The sequence below is a fragment of the Rhinolophus hipposideros genome (genome assembly GCF_964194185.1).
Source record: "Rhinolophus hipposideros genome assembly, chromosome: 22".
Taxonomy (NCBI): Eukaryota; Metazoa; Chordata; class Mammalia; order Chiroptera; family Rhinolophidae; genus Rhinolophus; species Rhinolophus hipposideros.
Window position 1 is genome coordinate 11,783,025 of NC_138068.1, and position 18,571 is coordinate 11,801,595.

Here is an 18,571-nt window from a genome sequence, read left to right on the forward strand (position 1 = left end):
GTTAGCACATGGTGGGTGCTCAGTGCCTCGTTCCATTAGTCAATTCAGGTTTGCAAACGAGTGATATTCTAATGCAGTCAGTCCTTTTCATTTAGTAACTGAACTACTTCTCTAAAGAGGAACTTGCCAGCATCTGCTGTTGGTTTCCCAGTGATGAGAAAGGGGGATAAATGCTTGATTCTTTCCTTTTGTGTACCCACTTTTAAAACAAAGAGGTAGTTTCCTGGTAGCATCCAACAGTGACCAGTTTTGTGTGTATTTTGGTTTGGTTTTTAGTATTAGTATGAACTCAAGGGTTTAAGCAAATTATGTTTGTTTCAATCTATTACAGTTATGTTGTTGATGCTCAAATTGTCCCATCTTTGGCCACAATTTGCTTTTGCTGTTGTGGTTTTTTTAAACTGTTGAGACTTTCAGTTTAATAACCAAGATACATATTTAAGGTAATACACAGTCTTGGACTCTGACATGCAAAGCTCCTGAGTGTTGAGAAGTGACGCTTCTCCAATCTTAAAGGAATCACCACATCTTAGGCGTGACTTGGGTGGGGTGTGGGTAGGTTAAGGTTGATCACCACTGGGCCCCATCTCCAGCCACTCTTACGTGCGTGCCTTGGGTCACATCGGAATCAGCACGTTTGGTGCTGATGGTGCCAAGTTACTAGGACTTTGGCCAAGATCTTGGTGTGCAGAGCCCAGGCCAGTCCGTTGCTCCAAGTAACCGAAACCTTTGTCCTTCAGGAGGTGTTGGAATTGGCTTTCTCCATCCTGTATGACCCTGATGAGACCTTAAACTTCATTGCACCTAATAAGTATGAGGTGAGCAGTGGCCCTGCCTTGGACAGCCGAGCCCTCCCTGTGACACCTGAGCCGGAGGGGAGGAGTGGGCAGAACAGGAATGTCCCCGTAAAGGCAGGGGGCCACAGCCATAGCCGAGGATCTGTCACCTGGGGATCTTTCCGCCTGAGCCAGGCTCTCCAGGTGACTCCTCAGCAGTAGCTGTAGGTTTTCATTAGAAAGACAGGGCCAACCTGTCAGGGGTCAGGTATTTGCCTGGGACTGGCAGAAGTTGTCCCTGCGCAGTTTCTGTGTAACCACTTCCCCAATGTATGTGACAGGTCCCCCCCGCTCAGGGCTCCTCCTTCCACGTGTAGTGGTTCGGGCCATACGGGTCTGGTCCTGCTGACACAGGGTTGGGCTCCTCTGCAGTGTTGGAAGGTGCTAGATGTTAAATGAGTCACTGCGGTTGAGACCACACTTGTCTGGTGATCGCCCAGAGCCATCAGGAAGCTAGGGGCGGGGTTCTGGAGCAGGAGCCGCTTAGTCAGGGGCCTGAGCGGCCAGTTGGGTTTTGTTGAGAAGAAATGGGGAACTAGCAGGTGGAGAGCCAGGTGGGCAGAAGCATGAGAAGGATGGAACAGGAGGAGTTAGGGAAGGATGGGTTGAGAATTCTCTGTTATTCCTTCTTGTCATTCCCTCAAGTTCAGTTTCTCTAGTACTTAATGTATTGACTGGTTTTTGTTTTGATTTTTTAATTTTGTTTTCTGAAACAAAATTGAGGTTCCGCAGTGGTTCCTTTTGTGTCCTGCTCTTTTCACCTAATATGTATTTCCTCCCCTCCCGCCTCCCAACCCCCAATACTAATTTCAGGGGCAATTTCAGTTCCTTGATGCCCCAGTTCTCAGGTCTCGTTTTTGCTGTATTCTTTAACTGCATTTAAAAAAATCCTATTTTATGTTATCTTAGGAAGTTTGAGTGTCAGTCCCTCATAAACACCAAAAGGTCTTTTGAGAAGGTGAATGATCACCTCCCATCTTACCTGTGCTATTATCCCAACTCTGATTTGCCTGTACTGAGGACCAGAGGAGCCTGGTGTGAGTCCTCCTAGAAAAGGGACCTTGGCAGGGCCTCCTGCTGACCAGGCGCCACCATGTGACGTTTTGCCACTTGCTCCCCCCACCCCCAGTACTGCATCTGGATCGACGGCCTCAGTGCCCTTCTGGGGAAAGACATGTCCAGCGAGCTGACTAAGAGCGACCTAGACACGCTGCTCAGCATGGAGATGAAGCTCCGGCTCCTGGACTTGGAGAACATCCAGATTCCCGAAGCCCCGCCGCCAGTGCCCAAGGAGCCCAGCAGCTATGACTTTGTCTATCACTACGGCTGAGCCTGAAGCCAGACGCTGCGGTGCCCACGAAGGGATTTGGGGCCCAGGAGAAACACTCACAGTCTGGTGCCTTGTCTTCCGCTTGTACAGAATCTATAGTGACCGTGGTGGCCAGTAAATGCCAACCGTTACTCAGACCTACCGCAGACCACCCGGAGCTTCCTTGGTCCCTGCCCACCGTGGGTCAGTCCCGAGGGCAGGCTGCCCTGCCCGCCCCATCACTGTGGAGCCTGGGTTTGGCCTGTGAGGAATGAACAGCAGATAGCCTTGCCTTCCAGGCCAAGAAACTGCTTCGTGAGCTGTGTTTAACAACAGCCACTCACCTTTTCTTCCTGAGCCTGCTCTCCAGTCGGCTGGACCCCCATGTGGGCAAGAGCTGGCCCCGGAGAGGCCTCCTGCAGAGGACAGACGTGCTGGGCGTGCGGAGAGCCTTGGAGAGGCTGCCCTGGGGAGACCCGTATCTGTGTCTCAGAGCTAAGCAGAGGCTTGCCCGCTCTTTGGCCATCTTTGTGAGGGTTCCCTCGGCCTCCCAAGGGCCAACATGCTGCTGCTGCTGGGGTTTGGCTCTAACATCTGTGGTCTTTGGAGCCACCAGGTCTCTTGCCCACGCAGTTGTCTGGGCAGATGGAAATTTCTTTCTCCAAGCTCTCAGTCTCTCATCCTGGCGAGTCAAAGACGTGAGGGCTAAGTCCCATCCTCTTAGTCTCAAGAAACTCTGCCGAGAACACCCAGAGGAACCTGGGCCCAGACTGTAGTGAGGTCACTCGATTCCATTCCCCCGCCCCCATACTTATATCTCTTCCTTCTTCTGGGAGAAATCTCCCACCTACCCTGAATTGTAGCCCCCTCCAGTTTGCTTTCCTCTGGTTTTCCAGACCTCAGGAAGTTTGCCTTCCCTTCCTCCCCATTCCAGTACTGTGGTCCCTGCCATTGGTCATGATTTCAGGGAGCTGGCTGCGGCCACAGCTGTGCCAATAGGGTGTGCCTGGTGCTGCCGCACTGTAAACCACACGCACAGCCTCTCTCCTTGGACATAGTGAACACAGTGGCATTCAGTCTTGGTGGCCAGGCATGGTAGGTACTGCCCAATGAAGATTGTACTATATATTTTCTTTATTATAGGCCATACTTATACAGACGTGTATATATATTTATATAAGATCTACCAATCCTAGGATGGTATGTTTGAGAGAAAATAAAATTGGAGGCCAAAAAAGAAGAAAAGTAACACTTCCAGTTGTGAACCAAGATTGTAACCTGAGAGCAACCAAGAGCTTCCTGTCCGTAACCATGTTTTCAATAAATACTCTTTCATGTACAAACTGTGGTTCCTGCTAACAGCTCTTGCTCTGTTACTTGCTCTCTGCCCAAGGGAGCTTTCACCTTGATAAGCCTTCATGTCATTGTGTCTGGGAGACTTTGGAGAGCTCCAGCTGGAGCCCTCAGCCGCTTCCCAAGAGCCTCTTTCTCCTCTTCAAATACCCTGCCGCCTCCACACACACACCTGGGTAAGGATGCTCGTAGATTGGCACATCAGGACAAAGTGTTTTCTGCTCAGGCCTGCCGAGTACAGCAGGGAAAGGCAGACTGTACACCCCCGAGAACATCTCCGCCCGCTGTTCCCTGCCAGGGACACAGCCAGGGAACAGCTCGAATACTTGTGCCTTACGAAGACGACACGGTTTGCACCGTGTGTGTTGCAGTGCTTAGTGCCCAGCCTTCCAGCTGGTGTTTTAGGCTGTTGCTCCAAACCTCAGCCTTGATAGCTGGGAAGCTTGAATGAGGGCGATGATGAAAATAGATACTTTCTCTTGCCTCTGAGAGAAGGAGGCGAGGACAAGCTCTTTCACGTGGCATAGAAAGTGCAAGCAGTACAAGCCTTGAGGATTAAATAAAGCCAAGACCATGGGCAGCAATGAGTGCCATTGTAAGTGACTGGTAAGGGCCAAATGAACTAATGCCTGCGAAATGCCAGCTGGGGTGGGGGACAGCATTGGTTTGCATAATGCACTGCTTACCCTCTGGTCTTGAGCCTTCTGTTCAGAGGGGCCAGGGAGCCCAGCTGAGTCATTTGTAAGGATCCATGTTTGCAGCCAGTCAGAGCTAGAGCCCAGAAGGGGCTGGGGGGGGGGGTCACAGTGTGGGGGGGAGTTAGCAAAAAGCACCAAACTGGGCTTCAGTCTGCAACCCTAGCCTGCCCTGGCCTCCTAACGGATCTCCCTCCCTGCTGGTTCTGCCTTTTAATCCATCCTGCAAGATGAATGAGAATTAAACTCCCTAGCTGGTGTTTTTGGGACCACTGCAGCCTGCCCCTTGGCTCCTTTTCCAACCATAGTTTTTGGTACTCTCCTTGTAAATAACTGGGCTCCAAGCCAGGCTCCATTCTCCTCCCCTCCTTATTTCCTGTCTGGGACTCTCTCCCTACTCGACCTATTGAAATTGAGATCATTCTTCTAAAGTTTCAGGCACAAAGAAAATGTTTCACAAATGTGTATTATTTATTACCGCCCATGGATCTCCTAAGTCCTAAAATGAAATGCCCTGACTTAGCACTCCCCAGCTGGCTTGAGCAACCAGAAGAAAAAAGCGTGAGAGACTTCTCTTTGTAATTTTTTCCATGGTTTCCCAGCACTGGATTGGAATAAGGTAAACAATTTGTTCATTGGAAGTTAATGGTGACTATTTTTCGGGGTGCCCACGGTGCGTAGGGCTCTGCAGTAAGCACCCGGGCTCCGGAGCGAGGCCCTGATGCACAAACATCCGTTGCACACAAGGGTGCCCAGCGCTGGACTCTAGGGGCTCCCCACAGAGTGCACGTGACTTCTGGGCGGGCAGCGCCGTGAGGACCCAGCCACGCCCCCGCCCCGCCTCCGCGGCCGCCGGCCCCGCCCACCCCGCTCCCAGCGGCTTCTGGCGGAAATACTCCCGGCCGCGCAGCGCCGGTCCTCGCACTTCCGGCGAGAGGGTCCCCGCCCGCAGCTGCTGAGGTGAGTGGGCGCGTCGGGCGCGCCGCGCGCTCCCGGGGGCGGGGAGAGCGGGGGCTGAGCGGGGGCGCGGGTTCCGGCCGGACTCTGCGCCCCTCCGCGTGGCGCGCGCCTGGGCCGCCGTGGTCCCGCCGTGGGGGGGACCGGGGCCTCCACGCGCCCCCGTCCGCAGCCTGCCGCGCGGGCTTCCCTGATGCCGGGCAACAAGCTGGGCTGGACCCCGGTGGAATCACGCGGAGACGGCTGTGCCCGCCGTGGGTGCGAGTGGGGCGGGCTGTAACCTCGGGGGGAGACGAGGAAACGTCAGTGGTGGGCGGTGCCAGGAGGATGCGGAGGGGGCCCGGCCGAGCTCCGGGACCCGGGGCCGCGCAGAGGGAACAGCGGGCGCCGAGGACGCGGGCTCCACGTGGCCGACTACCCGCCCGGGGCCAGCGGACGGCCGCGCGGGGAGCATGAGGCTGCAGGTGTGGGCAGAGGCCGTCGTGGGAGGCCTTCGTCTTGGCCCTTCCGGGGCGTTGGGGTTAGCCCCGTGGCCGACGGCCTGCTCTCCGTGCTGAGGCCACCTCTCCGGCTGCTTCGTGGACGCGGCAGGCACACGAGCCCGGAGGCGTGCAGCCGGCCGGCGAAGACGGCTAAGGCTGCGGGTGGAGTAGGAGTGAGAGCAGTTGGGTCAACAGGTGGATTGCAGGAGGAGCTGATGGGACAGGAGTGAGAAATGTGGGCCAGTGGTCACAGCCGACCTCGTCATTGATGTGGGGGTTAGGCTTCCGCAGCCAGGTGTACCACGCTGGCATTCACTGATGACGTTGGAATAGGTCGGGGGCATGAGTCCAGGAATCTACTCGGACACCTTGCGTGTCAGGTGTCTCGGGTGGAGCTACAGGCAGGTGTCCTAGAGCTCACAGAAAAGGTTCCGGCCAATGTAAGGAACTGATGAGGTTGGTGCAAAAGTAATTGCTTTTGTTTAAAGGGTTAAAAATAAGTGCAAAAACTGCAATCACTTTTGCACCAACCTGATAGAAATCATTGGCATGTGGGTGGAATGGGATGAGATTACGCAAGGTGAGCATTTAGATACGAGAAGCCAGGGTCCAACCCTCAGGCACCCAGTTGTTACAGGTTGGGTTGACGAGCCATCATCAGAGACCAAGGAGTCCAGAAAAGCAGAAGAAAACCCCTGAGAGTGTGGGGTGGCATTCACGAGGTTTTGCCAGGAAGAGGAAGCGGTGGGATGTGTAGGGTGCTGATGAGAAGAGAGACGTGGCCCTCGAATGACCAGTGAGGAGGAGGGTGTGGTGACTAGTGGAGCAGTGGGGACTGGCTGGGAAGTTTCCTTATCAGGGGACGGGAGGGGAGTAAGCCCCTACCATGAGCCAGCATGAAGTGCAGTACCTGATACCCTTGACTCCCCTCCCAGGAGGCACTCGATTTTATCCTCCTTCACAGTTGGGGAAACTGAGGTCCAGAAGTCAGATAACTTAGGGTCATGAAGTAGCAAGTAGAGGAGCCAGGATTTGATCCCAGAGCTTTGTCACTCGGAGCGCACATTTGAAGCACTAAGCTGCACTGCCCATGGTGCAGCTGGGGAGATTAAGGGGAGCTGGGTGCTATGCGGGGTGCAGCAGCTCTACGCTGATGTGGCTGCTGCCCCCAGCGAGGCTGCCCCCCGCCCCGGGGCAGTAAGGCAGAATATGCCATTGCTCAGGCAAGTGAGATTTGAAAAAGGGCACTTGCTCCTTTAAGCCTGGTTTTATGATAAGATAAAATAAGGGTGGGAACCTTATCAATTACATGTCTCTGTCCCCAGTGCTAGGGATACAGGAGTGCATAATAAATGCACGTTGAATAAGTGGCTGGATGATTTCCAAGAGCCCTTCTAGCCGAAGTCTGATTTTGTGTTTGAGGTTAGGTGACCTTCCTGACGATAATGAGAACGAGTGTTGTGGATGTGGAGACGGCGCTCTCTGTGGGCTGGGCTCGTCATGGGGACTTCCTACAGGCGGGAACCTGGACTGGCTGTGTGAAGGAAAGGCAGGATTTGAACAGTGGAGAGAAGGCATTGCAGTGTTGGAGCAGGAACAGCAGCAAAAGCAGAAGGTACAAGAAGTTGACTCACAGAAGGGTGCAGACTGCCCTGGCTTGGAAGCCGTGGGTAGGAGCCATAGGGACAGAGGGCTAGAAGAAAGCTTTTAGTGCCAGCAGGCCCTGTGGTCACCTGTGTGACATTAGCAGTCTTTTCAACAGGGAACAGTTTTGCCCCAGGTGATATTTGGCAATGTCTGGAGACGTTGTTCTTGTTTGTCATCACTTGGGATAAGGGGGAAGGGGTGCTACAGGCATCTAGTGGGTAGAGACAGACCTACAGTGCTCAGGACAGGCCTTCTCCCCACAAACGTTACCTGGTCTAGAGGAAATCTAGAGGAAAGAGTATATGGACCTTGAGATCTGGGAGACCCCACTCCCTTGCTGTGTTAGCAGGAGTCTGACTGGGGGAGGTGCAGGGAAAAGCTGGGAAAACCATCTAGGAGACTAATGCATGCATCGTGGAGGGGAGGGCTACTGGCTTGGCTGGTAGTGGGATGTGACCTTCTCTTCTTGGGATATTCTCTGAAGATAGAGCTGACAGTATTTGTTGATTGAATGTGGGCTGAGGGAAAGAGAGGAATCACGGATGAGAACAAAATTTCTGGTCTGAGCGCGTAGGTAAACGGTGGTGCCACTGGCTGGGGTGGCAGGTTTGGGCGGAGGGGGATGACTCCTGGGAAACAGGAGCCCGTTCTGGACAGGCTGTGTGTGAGATGCCTGATAATACACACCCAAGTGAAAAGGACGAGTAGGCATTGGGATAGTCTGGGGTTGACAGAGGGAGGTCAGAGGGATGACCATTGGGGTGATGGCGGCTTGCAGAAGGCGGTTTAAGGAATGGGCCCACATCAGGTCACATAGCACCGTGGTTCTTAACCGGGTAGATGCAGCACCCTCTTTTTAATGACAAATATTTTGTTAACAACCCCCCCTTGTCACTTTAAAATGAAACTTGGGGTTCATAAAACCTGCCTGCACATTTTTTTAATTAAAGTTTATTGGGACGAGCGTGGTTAGTAAAGTTACATAGGTTTCAGGTGTACAATTCTGTAATACATCGGCTGTGTCTCCGTTGTGTGTTAACACTCAGTCAGTTCTCCTTCCGTCACCATGTTTGATCCCCTTCACCCTCACCTACCAACCCCCTCCCCGCATATTTTTTGTAATTGGCAATGCCCTAACCATAATACAAAAGAGAAAGAAAAGGAAAGGAATTGATAATAAAATAAAATTCCTCAATAGGTTAGTTCCTGGGCACCAGGACGTTAGAAGCCCCCGTGAAACAGTCAGTGCTAACCCTCCGCTCTGTGGAACCTCTGGGTTGCGTTGGCCTCGGTGCCCACGGCTACAGCCTGGTTGTGTGGCAGCTCGAAACCCACGCGTGCCGTGATGCAGTTTTTCCAAACTGGGAGCTCATGGGACCCTTTTATCAAAAACAGTTCAGTCTCCCCCGACCCCTCAGTGTACATGACAGATGTATTCTTGGAAATCTTAGTACCTAGTAGAACCCTGGAAAAACTGCTGTTACTTGTAAAATGGTTGGGTTCTAGATTATCAGCAAATCTTTCTTTCACCTAAAGGAATGTCAAAGTTACGCAGCATGCAGAACAGCTCTTAGTTTTGTGGACTGACCCCCTCAGCTCCCCCACTCACGACAAGCTAGGAGTGTCCCCTAAAACACCTCCACAGGTTTCCAAAATGCCCCTGAAGAGAACTACAGCCCTGCGGTGTCATTGGGACATGAGCCTTGTGGCAGCTCCCAGTTTGCTTTGGGGGAGGGGAAATGATAACCCTGGTTCCAGAGTACAGAACCAGTGTAAACACTCCTCAGAAAGGACTGGGGTGGCGGAACTCGGGCTGTGTCTGATCAGGTGATTCTAGGAAGGCTTCAAGAAGGAGGTGGCGTTTCCTCAAGTGGGAACATCTCAAAGGAGGAGGGGGGAAGGGGCACAGAGATGAAGCAGCAGGTGGGATACGCTGGACCCAGGGTCCCCCCCCCGCCGTTCTCCCCAGGGCCTGGCATGCTCCCGGCACTCACTGGGGTTGGCTGGCTTGTAGGGAGCCAGGCAGTGGTTTAGTTTGGCAAGACCCTAAGGCAGGCGCCGTGTCAGTGAGGGAGGTTGTTAGAGGCTAGGGCAAAGTAGGTATTGGTTTCCTGGTCCATTTTTAACACCAGATTAGTGACCAGATTAAAGACCAGAGTAGGCCCCTGAAGACCACGTGCCTGCCCTCTTGCATTGAGTCGTCAGACCATGCGGAGAACTTACAGTGTGCCAGGTGTGGTGCCAGGCTGACGTGGACACCGTGGTCCCTGTGTTGGCGGAGTTCCGCCTTCGAGGGGACTCGCCATCACTCGAATCATCACACCCTACACACATTCGGTGAAGAAAGAGTAGGGGAGCTGCGAGAGCAGCCTGCATCTCGGGGACCCGTCAAGGAGGCGGGTGGCCCCTGAGGAAGCAATATTTGAGCTGAAGATAAGTAGGATCCGCCGAGAAAGGAACGCTGGGAGGGAGAGTGTTCGGTTCCTTCAGGCGGCAGGAAGGAGCCTGGTGTGTGGGGACTGAACGGGCCAGTGGGACTGGGCCACGGAGAGGCCCGCGGGGGCCGCCCAGGCCTTCTCAGCCCCAGGGGAAGGGTTTTGATCTTTATCACAAGAGCACTGGGAGCCGCAGAAGGGATTTAAGCAGTGGTCTGACATGATCAGATTTCGTTTGTAAAAGGTCACTTTGGTGGCAACTCATGGAAAACAGCTTGAGGCTACGCGAGTGGACGTGCAGGGTGCTGTGTGAGTGCCTTCCTGCTGTCCAGTCTGCTCTGACCTGCTCCCCGTGGGACAGGGGTGGGGTGGAGGGAGTCAGGGGGCCCTCACTCTGCACAAGCCACCGGAGCTGCCTTTCCATCCCTCTAGCCTCAGGCCTGGGGACCTGTGAGCCCTGCATCTGGTTAACCATGGAGACGGTCGGCTCGGGCCACCAGCCCCTTAGGTGAGCACTCTGCCTAGGGCTCCGTGGACCATCCTGAATCATGGAGGTGAAGAGAACTCCTCTCACCGGGCCACGTTCTTGTTGAAAGTCGTGACCCAGCTCAGCTGGCTCTTCTGTGGCCTGTCTTCAGGAGAGGCGCCTGCCCATCGTGACCCCAGCGAGGGAAGTGCCACTTCCACGGATGGGGAGGTGGGCCCTCGACGGGGCCTTTGTATGGAAGGGGGTGCTGACTCTGGGGCTGGTCCTGCTCTATTACTGCTTCTCCATCGGCATCACCTTCTACAACAAATGGCTGACGAAGGTAACGCGGGGCCTCGGTGTGGGGGGCTAGGGATACAGTGTCCCTCGTATTTAACAACAGGAAGGCACCGGCTTGAACTCATCAAACTGGAGGCCAGTCACGCTAGTGATGGGACAGGGCCCTGCATGCCAGGGCTTCCCCTGAAATGTCTGCATCGAGGGGTAATCGGGGAGGAGCTGGGGAGACTTGGGAGGCTTTAGGCCATAGCTGTTGCCCCCCCACCCCCCAGTAGAGAGGTGGTTCAGTACTCTGATAATTGCACAGCCCTCCTGGCCCAGCCGGGCCCCCACTGGCTGCTACCTGGGCGTGGGCTGAGAGGAGGGGTTGGCGCAGGTAGCTGGCTACCCAGCTGCTGAAGGGGTGAAGATAGCGCTGTGCTAAGGTTCCGCGCTGCCATGCCACCTGCTCTCTGGGTGACCTCCAAAATGGGGACTGAGTCTCTGCCAAGTGATTGAAATGTGGGTGAAAGCCCCTCATCCGCTGCAGAGCAGCACTGCCAGCAGGTAGGGGCAGGAGGGCAGAGGGCCCAGGGCTAGGCTGACTGTGTACCCTGCGCCTGCGCCATCTGTGCTTTGGGCTCCGTGCAGAGTTTCCACTTCCCCATCTTCATGACGATGCTGCACCTGGTCGTGATCTTCCTGTTCTCCGCCCTGTCCAGGGCGCTGGTGCAGTGCTCCAGCCACAGGGCCCGCGTGGTGCTCAGCTGGACAGACTACCTCAGCAGAGTAGCTCCGACAGGTGTGTGCCTGTGCCGGGGGGGTGGGGAGGGCCCCAGCAAGAGGAGGGTGGCTTGGGATCAAAAGGACGCCTTCCTTCATAGCTTGAAACTTAAGCCTTTCTTTCCCTACCCCCACCATGCTTCCTGACGCCTCTGTCTGCTCTCCCCACCCGCACTTCTGCCTCTTACATACTCATCTTCCCACTCCCCCATGCACACCCAGAAAAGGCCCCGTGCGGCAGTGGCCTTGCAGTTCCCTCACCCTTCAACCCTGCACTGAGCCTTGTACCAAGGCCTGGACATGGTGGTGAGCAGGGCAAATGGTCCCTGCCCTCGCCATGCTGAGCACAGGGGAACCAACCAAGGCCAGGCTGGGCGTGGAGCCGGGAGGGCTCCCCAGAGCAAGGCCCAAGGCCTGGAGGGTGAGTGGGGTGGCGGGTCCTGGGAGTGGAGGGCAGTCTGTGCCCGGAGAGTGCACACAGAGGCCTGCAAGAGAACAGAAAGAGTCTCAGGGTGCTGAGAAACAAGAAACCACTGGGTGGCAGGGGTCAGATCCAGGAGGGCCAGGGGCTCCTCCATGACTACTCTGAAGAGTTTTCAGTAAAAGAGCAATAGAGTCTGATTACTACCCCTCATCAGGGGGGTATGCAAAATAGTTACCCTGTGGGACGGACACAAGCCCCAGCCAGTCAGAAGGGACCGCAGCCTGAATGCTGGAGCAGACCTCCTCTCCTTTTTTCAGCCAGGAGTAGAAAGGGTAGAAAGGCAGGTCCAGGGCCCCAGAGAAAGCCGGGGTAAGCAGGGCAAAGCGGGGGCACTCCGGTGCCTCGCGGAAGGGTTATAACAACCAGTGCCCCACACCGGCCTGCTCTGGCTGCGTGTCCGGTGGTGGCCCTTGTCTCCGCAGCATTAGCAACGGCGCTGGACGTGGGCTTGTCCAACTGGAGTTTCCTTTACATCACCGTCTCACTGTGAGTACCGGCTGCTCCCCGCCACCGCCCTTGGAGCTCACGCTGTCCGTCTGTCTGTCCAGCTGGCTGTCTTCTGCCTGCCGGCCTATGTGCCAGCCACTCCACCACTGTCTGGGACCAGCCCTCCTCCCTCAGCCCCTCCCAGACACCCAGCAGCTCTCTAGAAACTTGCCACCCGCTTCCTGAAGCCGGATGCAGAGGGGAGCTGCGCCTGCCTGCCAGGTGGCCTGGGGAAGCCCGGGGCTCAAATAGAATGGGACAGGTGACAGTCACGGCAGTGCAGCTGCACAGAGGGAGGCGTAACATTCTTATCTCTGATTTTGTGCTTCAGAGAGCACAGTCCTGTCTTCTCTTCTCCTCCTCACCCTTCCTTCCTCATCCTGGTCTCCACGGAGGGGCAGGGAAGGGTAGGCCTCAGAGCTCAGGGCCAGGCCTGCAGTCTTCTCCCTGCTGCTCAGCAGAGGTTTCTGAGTCAGGTTTTGTCTGATTAAAGGTCACCTGTCAGCCCAGATGACTCAGGCCACGTTCTTTTGAACTTTTGTACCCAGATTGCCCTGCTGCCCCGAGCAGAGCCAGTTGCCCTCAGGGAAGTCAGGAAGCTGCCCCCCGTTTTCCAGCCCACTGATGGTTCTGTGGGCTCCTTTCCTGATGGCGGTGGGAGCCTCAGCTCCGCCTGTGCAGTGTGGTAATTTTCCCTTGCAGGTACACAATGACCAAATCCTCTGCCGTCCTCTTCATCTTGATCTTCTCTCTGATCTTCAAGCTGGAGGAGCTGGTGAGGCCCCAGCTTCCCTTTTGTCCCTCCTACCCCCGCAGATGCTAAGAATAAAAAGGGGAATCTGAGCAGTAGCTTGTCGCTGTGTGACAGAAGAGATAAGCCCAGCCCGGGTGGCAGAAACTCCCATCCCTGAGGAAGGACCTAGGACTGGGCACCACTGAGAATATTTGGAAATTGGTGTGGCAGGGTCATGACCAAAGGAGGACGGGTGTGAGGACGGGGGTCCAGGTCAGGCAGGGTCCTGGGGGCTCCCCGCTGTGTGAGGCAATGCCCTTTGTGGGTCCCGGGGAGGGGTGAGGCCCCGCGGGGGCCTGCGACAGCCAAGGAAAGCACTTCTGTGTTTTAGGTCAGCTGACGGTGGGTACATGCCAGCTGAATGTCAGCTCTGCGTACGTCGATGGGAAAGAGCTGGCCAGGACCCCCAGGGTGGTGGGGGTAGAAGGAGCAGCCAAGATGGCTGCTGACCCCCAAGCTAGAGGGGTGCCAACCTTGACACCCCCACTTAGTTACCCTGCGCCCCATCCTAATAGCGTGCAGCTCTGGTCCTCGTGGTCCTTCTCATCGCCGGCGGCCTCTTCATGTTCACCTATAAGTCCACTCAGTTCAACATGGAGGGCTTTGCCTTGGTGCTGGGGGCCTCGTTCATCGGTGGCATTCGCTGGACCCTCACCCAGGTGCTTCTGCAGAAGGCGGAACTTGGTGAGACAGGGGCCCGGGGCCAGGCCGGGTGGAGGCAGGCCGGGCCCGAGCAGACAGCTTACCCGCGTCCCCTTTCTGCAGGGCTCCAGAACCCCATTGACACCATGTTCCACCTGCAGCCACTCATGTTTCTGGGGCTCTTCCCTCTCTTTGCCATATTTGAAGGTACGTGGGGTCGTCCACTCCGGGGGCTGGACACACTTAAACCAAGTGGCTAGAATCCAACATGATAAATCCTACGTAGAACGTGGATATAAAACACAGCAGACATAATTACAGTGAATGCGTACAGCCCTGAAGGTATGCCAGGGCAGTTCTAATCATTTTCAATATATTAATTTCAATATTCTCCAAAACCCTATGGGACAGTACTGTTAATATCCCCATCTTGCCAGTGATAGAAACTGAGGCAGAGAGAAGTAACGATAACCTTGCCCCAGGTCCCATGGCTCATAAACGAGCCAGGATTTGAATCCAGAAGCAGGCTTTCCAGTCCCTCGTCTTAACCATTCTGCTGCGTTCTGCCTCAGGAGGGACAGAGGGTCAGGGATTGTCTCAGGCTAGGAGGGTGGAAAGGCAAGTCAGAAAGCCTTCCCAGACAATGGATTTGGGAGGATGAATGGGCCTTATCTGGGCTGATGGGGGCGGGCATCCCAGGAATTGAGCACAGTAGGTTCAGACTTGTGGAGTGTGTGCATTTCTGGAGGGGGTGGGGAGCCTGGGCAGCTGAGCCATTCCCCTCCACTGTCATCCCCCAGGGAAGAGGACAGGCTGGGTGGCGCAGTGCCCGCTCCTTCCCCCAATGTTTTGGGATTAGTCTCTGTCCCCTGTCTGTTTATCCTTCCTCCCAGAGTCCCTTCTGTCCTCAGGATCATTACAGAAAATTCTGTTTCACATCCGTTTACGTTTCAAGCAGTGAAGCGTCTCGAACCTCTGAGAAAATTATTCTGCAGCCCTGTTGTCCAGGAGACTTCTGTTCTGCAGCCTCATTTGTTTCCTTTTTAAAATCTCTCCCCATCCCTTCATTATGCCTCCTGTACCAAACGCCACACTCACCCTCCCTTCCTGGGTCTTTACACCATTCCCCATCTCTGCAAACCCTCGTCCAAAAGCCCCTGGTAGTCGTCACTCAGCAAAGCTGCATGGATTTAGCCCCTTTAATCTTTTCTGGTAAATTAATCCCCCAAGCGCGTTCATTACTTACGTTGCTTTCCCCGAATTTGTTTCCCCTTCAATTTGCCTACGCCTCTGCAGTCCTGCTGAGCCCAGCACCAGACAAGATGTCCTGCATCACGAGGCTGTTTGCCTCAGGGGGGACTGTCACTGCATTTCTTTGGTGCTTCCCTCCAAAAGTCTCAAAAGTCCTCAGCCAGCCTCCTGCTCCCATAATTGTATCCTTTGTGGCTACTTCAGGGGTCACTTCACACCTTGCTAATATCCCAAGGGGTCTTTCCTGCAAGGAGGGACCCACAGAATCATCCTCTCAGATGGACAGTGTTAGAGGACCAGAAACCTTCTGCAGCAAAAGTTGAAATAAAATTTGGTGCATGGATGCTTGTGTGGGTGTCTCTGAAACAAGGGACCGTGGCATTTGTCGCATATTTATATGCAGTGTTTGCTTTTTAAGAACTGTTCGTCAAATTATGCCATCTGTTTGAGAAGCACTGGTCTAGTCCCAGCCCTTTTATGTTATTAGTGGGAAAACCATGGTCCAGAAAGGGGCCATGTCTCAGCAAGTCACACAGCTATGTAATAGCAAGACCTGGATTGAAATGGTGAAGGTTAGTAAGGACGGAGTATTGTCCCTGTTTATAGGTGGCCCACCTGAAATTGAGAATAAGGGACTTCCCCCAATGGACCAGGGTGTTGACAGCCCTCAGCTGGGCTGCCCCACCTCTCTTTGGCCCACGTTACCATAGCTGCAAAGGCCACATGAGGTCACCATCCCGTGTGAAAGAGCAGGGTGCTTTCGTGGATTTTCTCTGCAGTGCCATCCCCTCTACCTCAGCCGGGGGCCCCAGACTCCGCCCCCCCCCATCACTCCCTATGAGGATCTCCGGCTTGTACTGCCCTTGTACTGCCCGGGGCTCTCTGGCAGCCATCCCTGCTTCCCCAAGCCTCAGGCCATCCTTTTCCTCAGGGCCTCCATCAGCCAGCTGGGGCTCAGGAAGTATGCACTGCAACAGTGGCAGGTGTCACCTGGCTGCTGGGAGGCTGAGGCCGCAGGGCAGGCACACCCAGGACGTGTCCGCCCCTCTCTCCCCTATTGTTTTCAGGTCTCCGTTTGTCCACATCTGAGAAAATCTTCCGTTTCCAGGACACAGGGCTACTCCTGCGGGTGCTCGGGACCCTCTTCCTTGGTGGGATTCTTGCCTTTGGTTTGGGCTTCTCCGAATTCCTCCTGGTCTCCAGAACTTCCAGCCTCACTCTCTCTATTGCTGGCATTTTTAAGGTACAGACAGAGGTGACCCCAGTCCTATCTTAGAGGGGAGCCCCCGAAGGTGTTTCCCAACAGCAGCTCCTGCACCCCAGTGCCTACAGAGGAGATGGAAGTCCCTCGGGGTGCTAAGTGCCATGTTCTCATGTGTATCCCCTCCCACCCTCACTGCAGCCCTGTGAGGTGGGGGTGGTCTTCAGACATGAAGAGTTAGCTGCTCCTACCCCAGAAAACACAGCTAGGTGGCCGAGCTGGGATGCAAAGCCAGGTCTGACTCCACTAGGCCTTAGGACGCATTTTCATTTTACCAGGAATGCCAACTCTGGTGATTGGGGAGTGGCCTGAGCCCTGGGGTGAGAAACCCCATCCAGACTCATCAGTAAAGAGTTCTGTGATTGATTGGCAATGTCTGCCATGGGCACGGCCAGGGACAGTTACAGCATGAGTGCCCGGTTTTTCCCCATCCTGCGTTTACTGCTGCCTAGCCGCACTCTTGCCCTTCCTCTCACCACTCCTCCCTCCCCTTCTCCACCATCTGTCACTCCATCCGTACTGGGGTCGTATAGATTTTGCTCTTTGACAAGGTGGACACTGATACTGGAGCAGTGTTGTCAGAAAGCAGAAATGTAGGCTCCCCAGGGGTCCTCTGGACAACCCAATGAGGAGGCATAAGCTGTGGTTCTCAGAATGAATGGTCTCACAGTGTCATTTGTAGCCACCGTGTACAAAGAACCCCAAGACCAGTGAGTGTCCTGTAGAGCCCAGTGTGAGGCTGCATTCTCCCCGGGCAGCTGAGAGCTCTCCATCAGTAGGTGCCTTCTGCAAAAGCAGCTCTCCTTTATTCCCATGGACACGGCTGGATTTGGTGTGCCTCTTCTAATCCTGACAATTCTGTGAACAGTACCTCTTTTGTTGCACCTCAGGAACACCAAAGGAACAAAGCCTTACAGGCAGGCCTGGTCCTCTGAGCCTGTGGAAGCTTCCTCTTTGCCTCCCAGGCCACCTGCCCAGCCTGGGAGTTTGGGCGGGCTGGCTTTCCTGCGGGTATGCCCTGGAGGGGCTCTCCTTTGCAAAGGAGCCACCTCCTGCTGATCACTTCCCCTTCCGCTTCTCTGCCCACAGGAAGTCTGCACTTTGCTGTTGGCAGCTCATCTGCTGGGCGATCAGATCAGCCTCCTGAACTGGCTGGGCTTCGCCCTCTGCCTCTCAGGAATATCCCTGCATGTCGCCCTCAAGGCCCTGCACTCCAGAGGTGACCGGAGCCCCTTTCAGAAGCCAGTGTTCTGAGGACAGCCTCCCGTGTCTCTCAGCCCCTCTCCCCAGCCCTACTGGGAGGAAGCAGGTGGCCCTCAACTTCCCCAAAGCAGGTGCAGCCTGGTGGCTGTCTGCACAGTTCAGCCATCTCTGCGTTGGCTGTGCCTCTAATTCCAGAAGGATGCCTGGTGGTCCTCCTGCCGCCACGCGTCTGAGAAAACATGGGGGTCGTCTGCAAGGACTTGGTGGGGGGCCTGGGCGACTCAGCACACTCACATCAGGGTCCACCTGGAAGCCATGATGAGCTCTGTAACTGGTCTCTCTGTCCCCAGGTGATGGCCCGAAACCCTTGAAGGAGCTGGGCTCCAACCCCGACCTGGAGCTGCTGCTGCGGAGCAGCCAGCCGGAGGAAGGTGACACTGAGGAGGAGGAGTACTTCCTGGCCCAGGGGTAGCAGCTACCAGCCAGGAGCAGCTTGGAAGCAGGCCGCGCCCCAGCCTCACCCTGGATGGCAGCTCAGGGACCCGGCTGGCTCCTCCCCGCAGCTGGGAGCAGAGGGCCAGGAGCATCCAGGCTGGGCCTGGGATAGCACGTGACCTGTGGTGGGGCTGGGTCAGGGAGTCGGTCAGACAGGGTGAGCAGCAGGCCAGCGTCGGAAGGCCAGAGCGGGACCTGAGCTGTGCTAGAGTCCCAGCGGCAGAAGGGAGGGCTGATTTCACAGGCTTGCCAGGCTCTGGCTGCCAAGATGGTGATTTCAGAGGCTTAGCAGGTTTGTAAGGGGACTGGGTGTGGTCTGCGGAGCAGTTGGGAAGGGGACATGGAGAGGCTGGGGCCTGATCACCTGGACAGCCTCTTTTCTCAGCAGATCTGTTTATAGTTTGGAAATAAAAGGTTGACACTTCACTGGCCACTGCATGTTGCCTGGAGGTGTGGGGGCAGGGAGGGGCAGTGCAGGCCTGGCCCCTCCTTTCCCCACCTGGGGCCTGCTTCAGACAACTGCTCACACTCCAGCCCTCCACGTCTCTCGTGCTCCTGTTTGAGCCGCATGGCCCTCTCGTGGCCCCACCACACCTGCAGGCAGGAAAAATATTAATGTGTACTAAGTACCATATCCTGGGGACTTGAGTGCTTTCGCAGCCTGGATTTGAATCCTGACTCTCACTAGCTGTGTGACCTTAAGCAAATTACTTA

At 55.3% G+C, this 18,571-nt stretch overlaps 2 protein-coding genes across 12 annotated transcripts in view; both read left to right on the forward strand.

Annotated features, from left to right (window-relative positions):
* ELMO2 (engulfment and cell motility 2) overlaps window positions 1-4,077 on the forward strand; it is a 36,443-nt gene extending 32,366 nt beyond the window's left edge. For all 4 annotated transcript variants that reach the window (XM_081034667.1, XM_081034665.1, XM_081034668.1 and 1 more), the window contains 2 exons: window positions 741-818; window positions 1,966-4,077. In XM_081034667.1, coding sequence (XP_080890793.1) covers window positions 741-818; window positions 1,966-2,166 — 279 coding nt within the window. In that variant the 3' untranslated portion in view covers window positions 2,167-4,077. The remainder of the gene's footprint in view (window positions 1-740; window positions 819-1,965) is intronic.
* A 972-nt stretch (window positions 4,078-5,049) lies between these two features.
* On the forward strand, window positions 5,050-18,289 carry SLC35H1 (solute carrier family 35 member H1). Of its 8 annotated transcripts, none has more exons than XM_081033213.1 (11): window positions 5,060-5,153; window positions 10,147-10,222; window positions 10,353-10,523; window positions 11,111-11,261; window positions 12,149-12,212; window positions 12,915-12,987; window positions 13,521-13,689; window positions 13,771-13,854; window positions 15,966-16,141; window positions 17,249-17,378; window positions 17,713-18,289. In XM_081033213.1, exons 3-11 carry the CDS (start codon window positions 10,404-10,406, stop codon window positions 17,832-17,834), a joined length of 1,089 nt encoding a protein of 362 aa, XP_080889339.1. In that variant the 5' UTR covers window positions 5,060-5,153; window positions 10,147-10,222; window positions 10,353-10,403; the 3' UTR covers window positions 17,835-18,289. The 8 variants fall into 8 exon arrangements, with proteins under 8 accessions (XP_080889343.1, XP_080889339.1, XP_080889336.1 ...); XM_081033215.1 differs by lacking the exon at window positions 5,060-5,153 and adding an exon at window positions 5,493-5,614; XM_081033210.1 differs by having other exon boundaries at window positions 5,061-5,153; window positions 10,147-10,523.
* Window positions 18,290-18,571: the final 282 nt, after the last annotated feature.

Bases quoted from the DNA above. Each gene is read 5' to 3' on its own strand.
- SLC35H1 (XM_081033213.1), top strand. From the start codon at position 10,404: ATGGGGAGGTGGGCCCTCGACGGGGCCTTTGTATGGAAGGGGGTGCTG. The intron at 12,213-12,914 runs GTGAGTACCGGC...TTTCCCTTGCAG, and splicing joins CTTTACATCACCGTCTCACT to GTACACAATGACCAAATCCT. The intron at 16,142-17,248 runs GTACAGACAGAG...CTCTGCCCACAG, and splicing joins CTATTGCTGGCATTTTTAAG to GAAGTCTGCACTTTGCTGTT.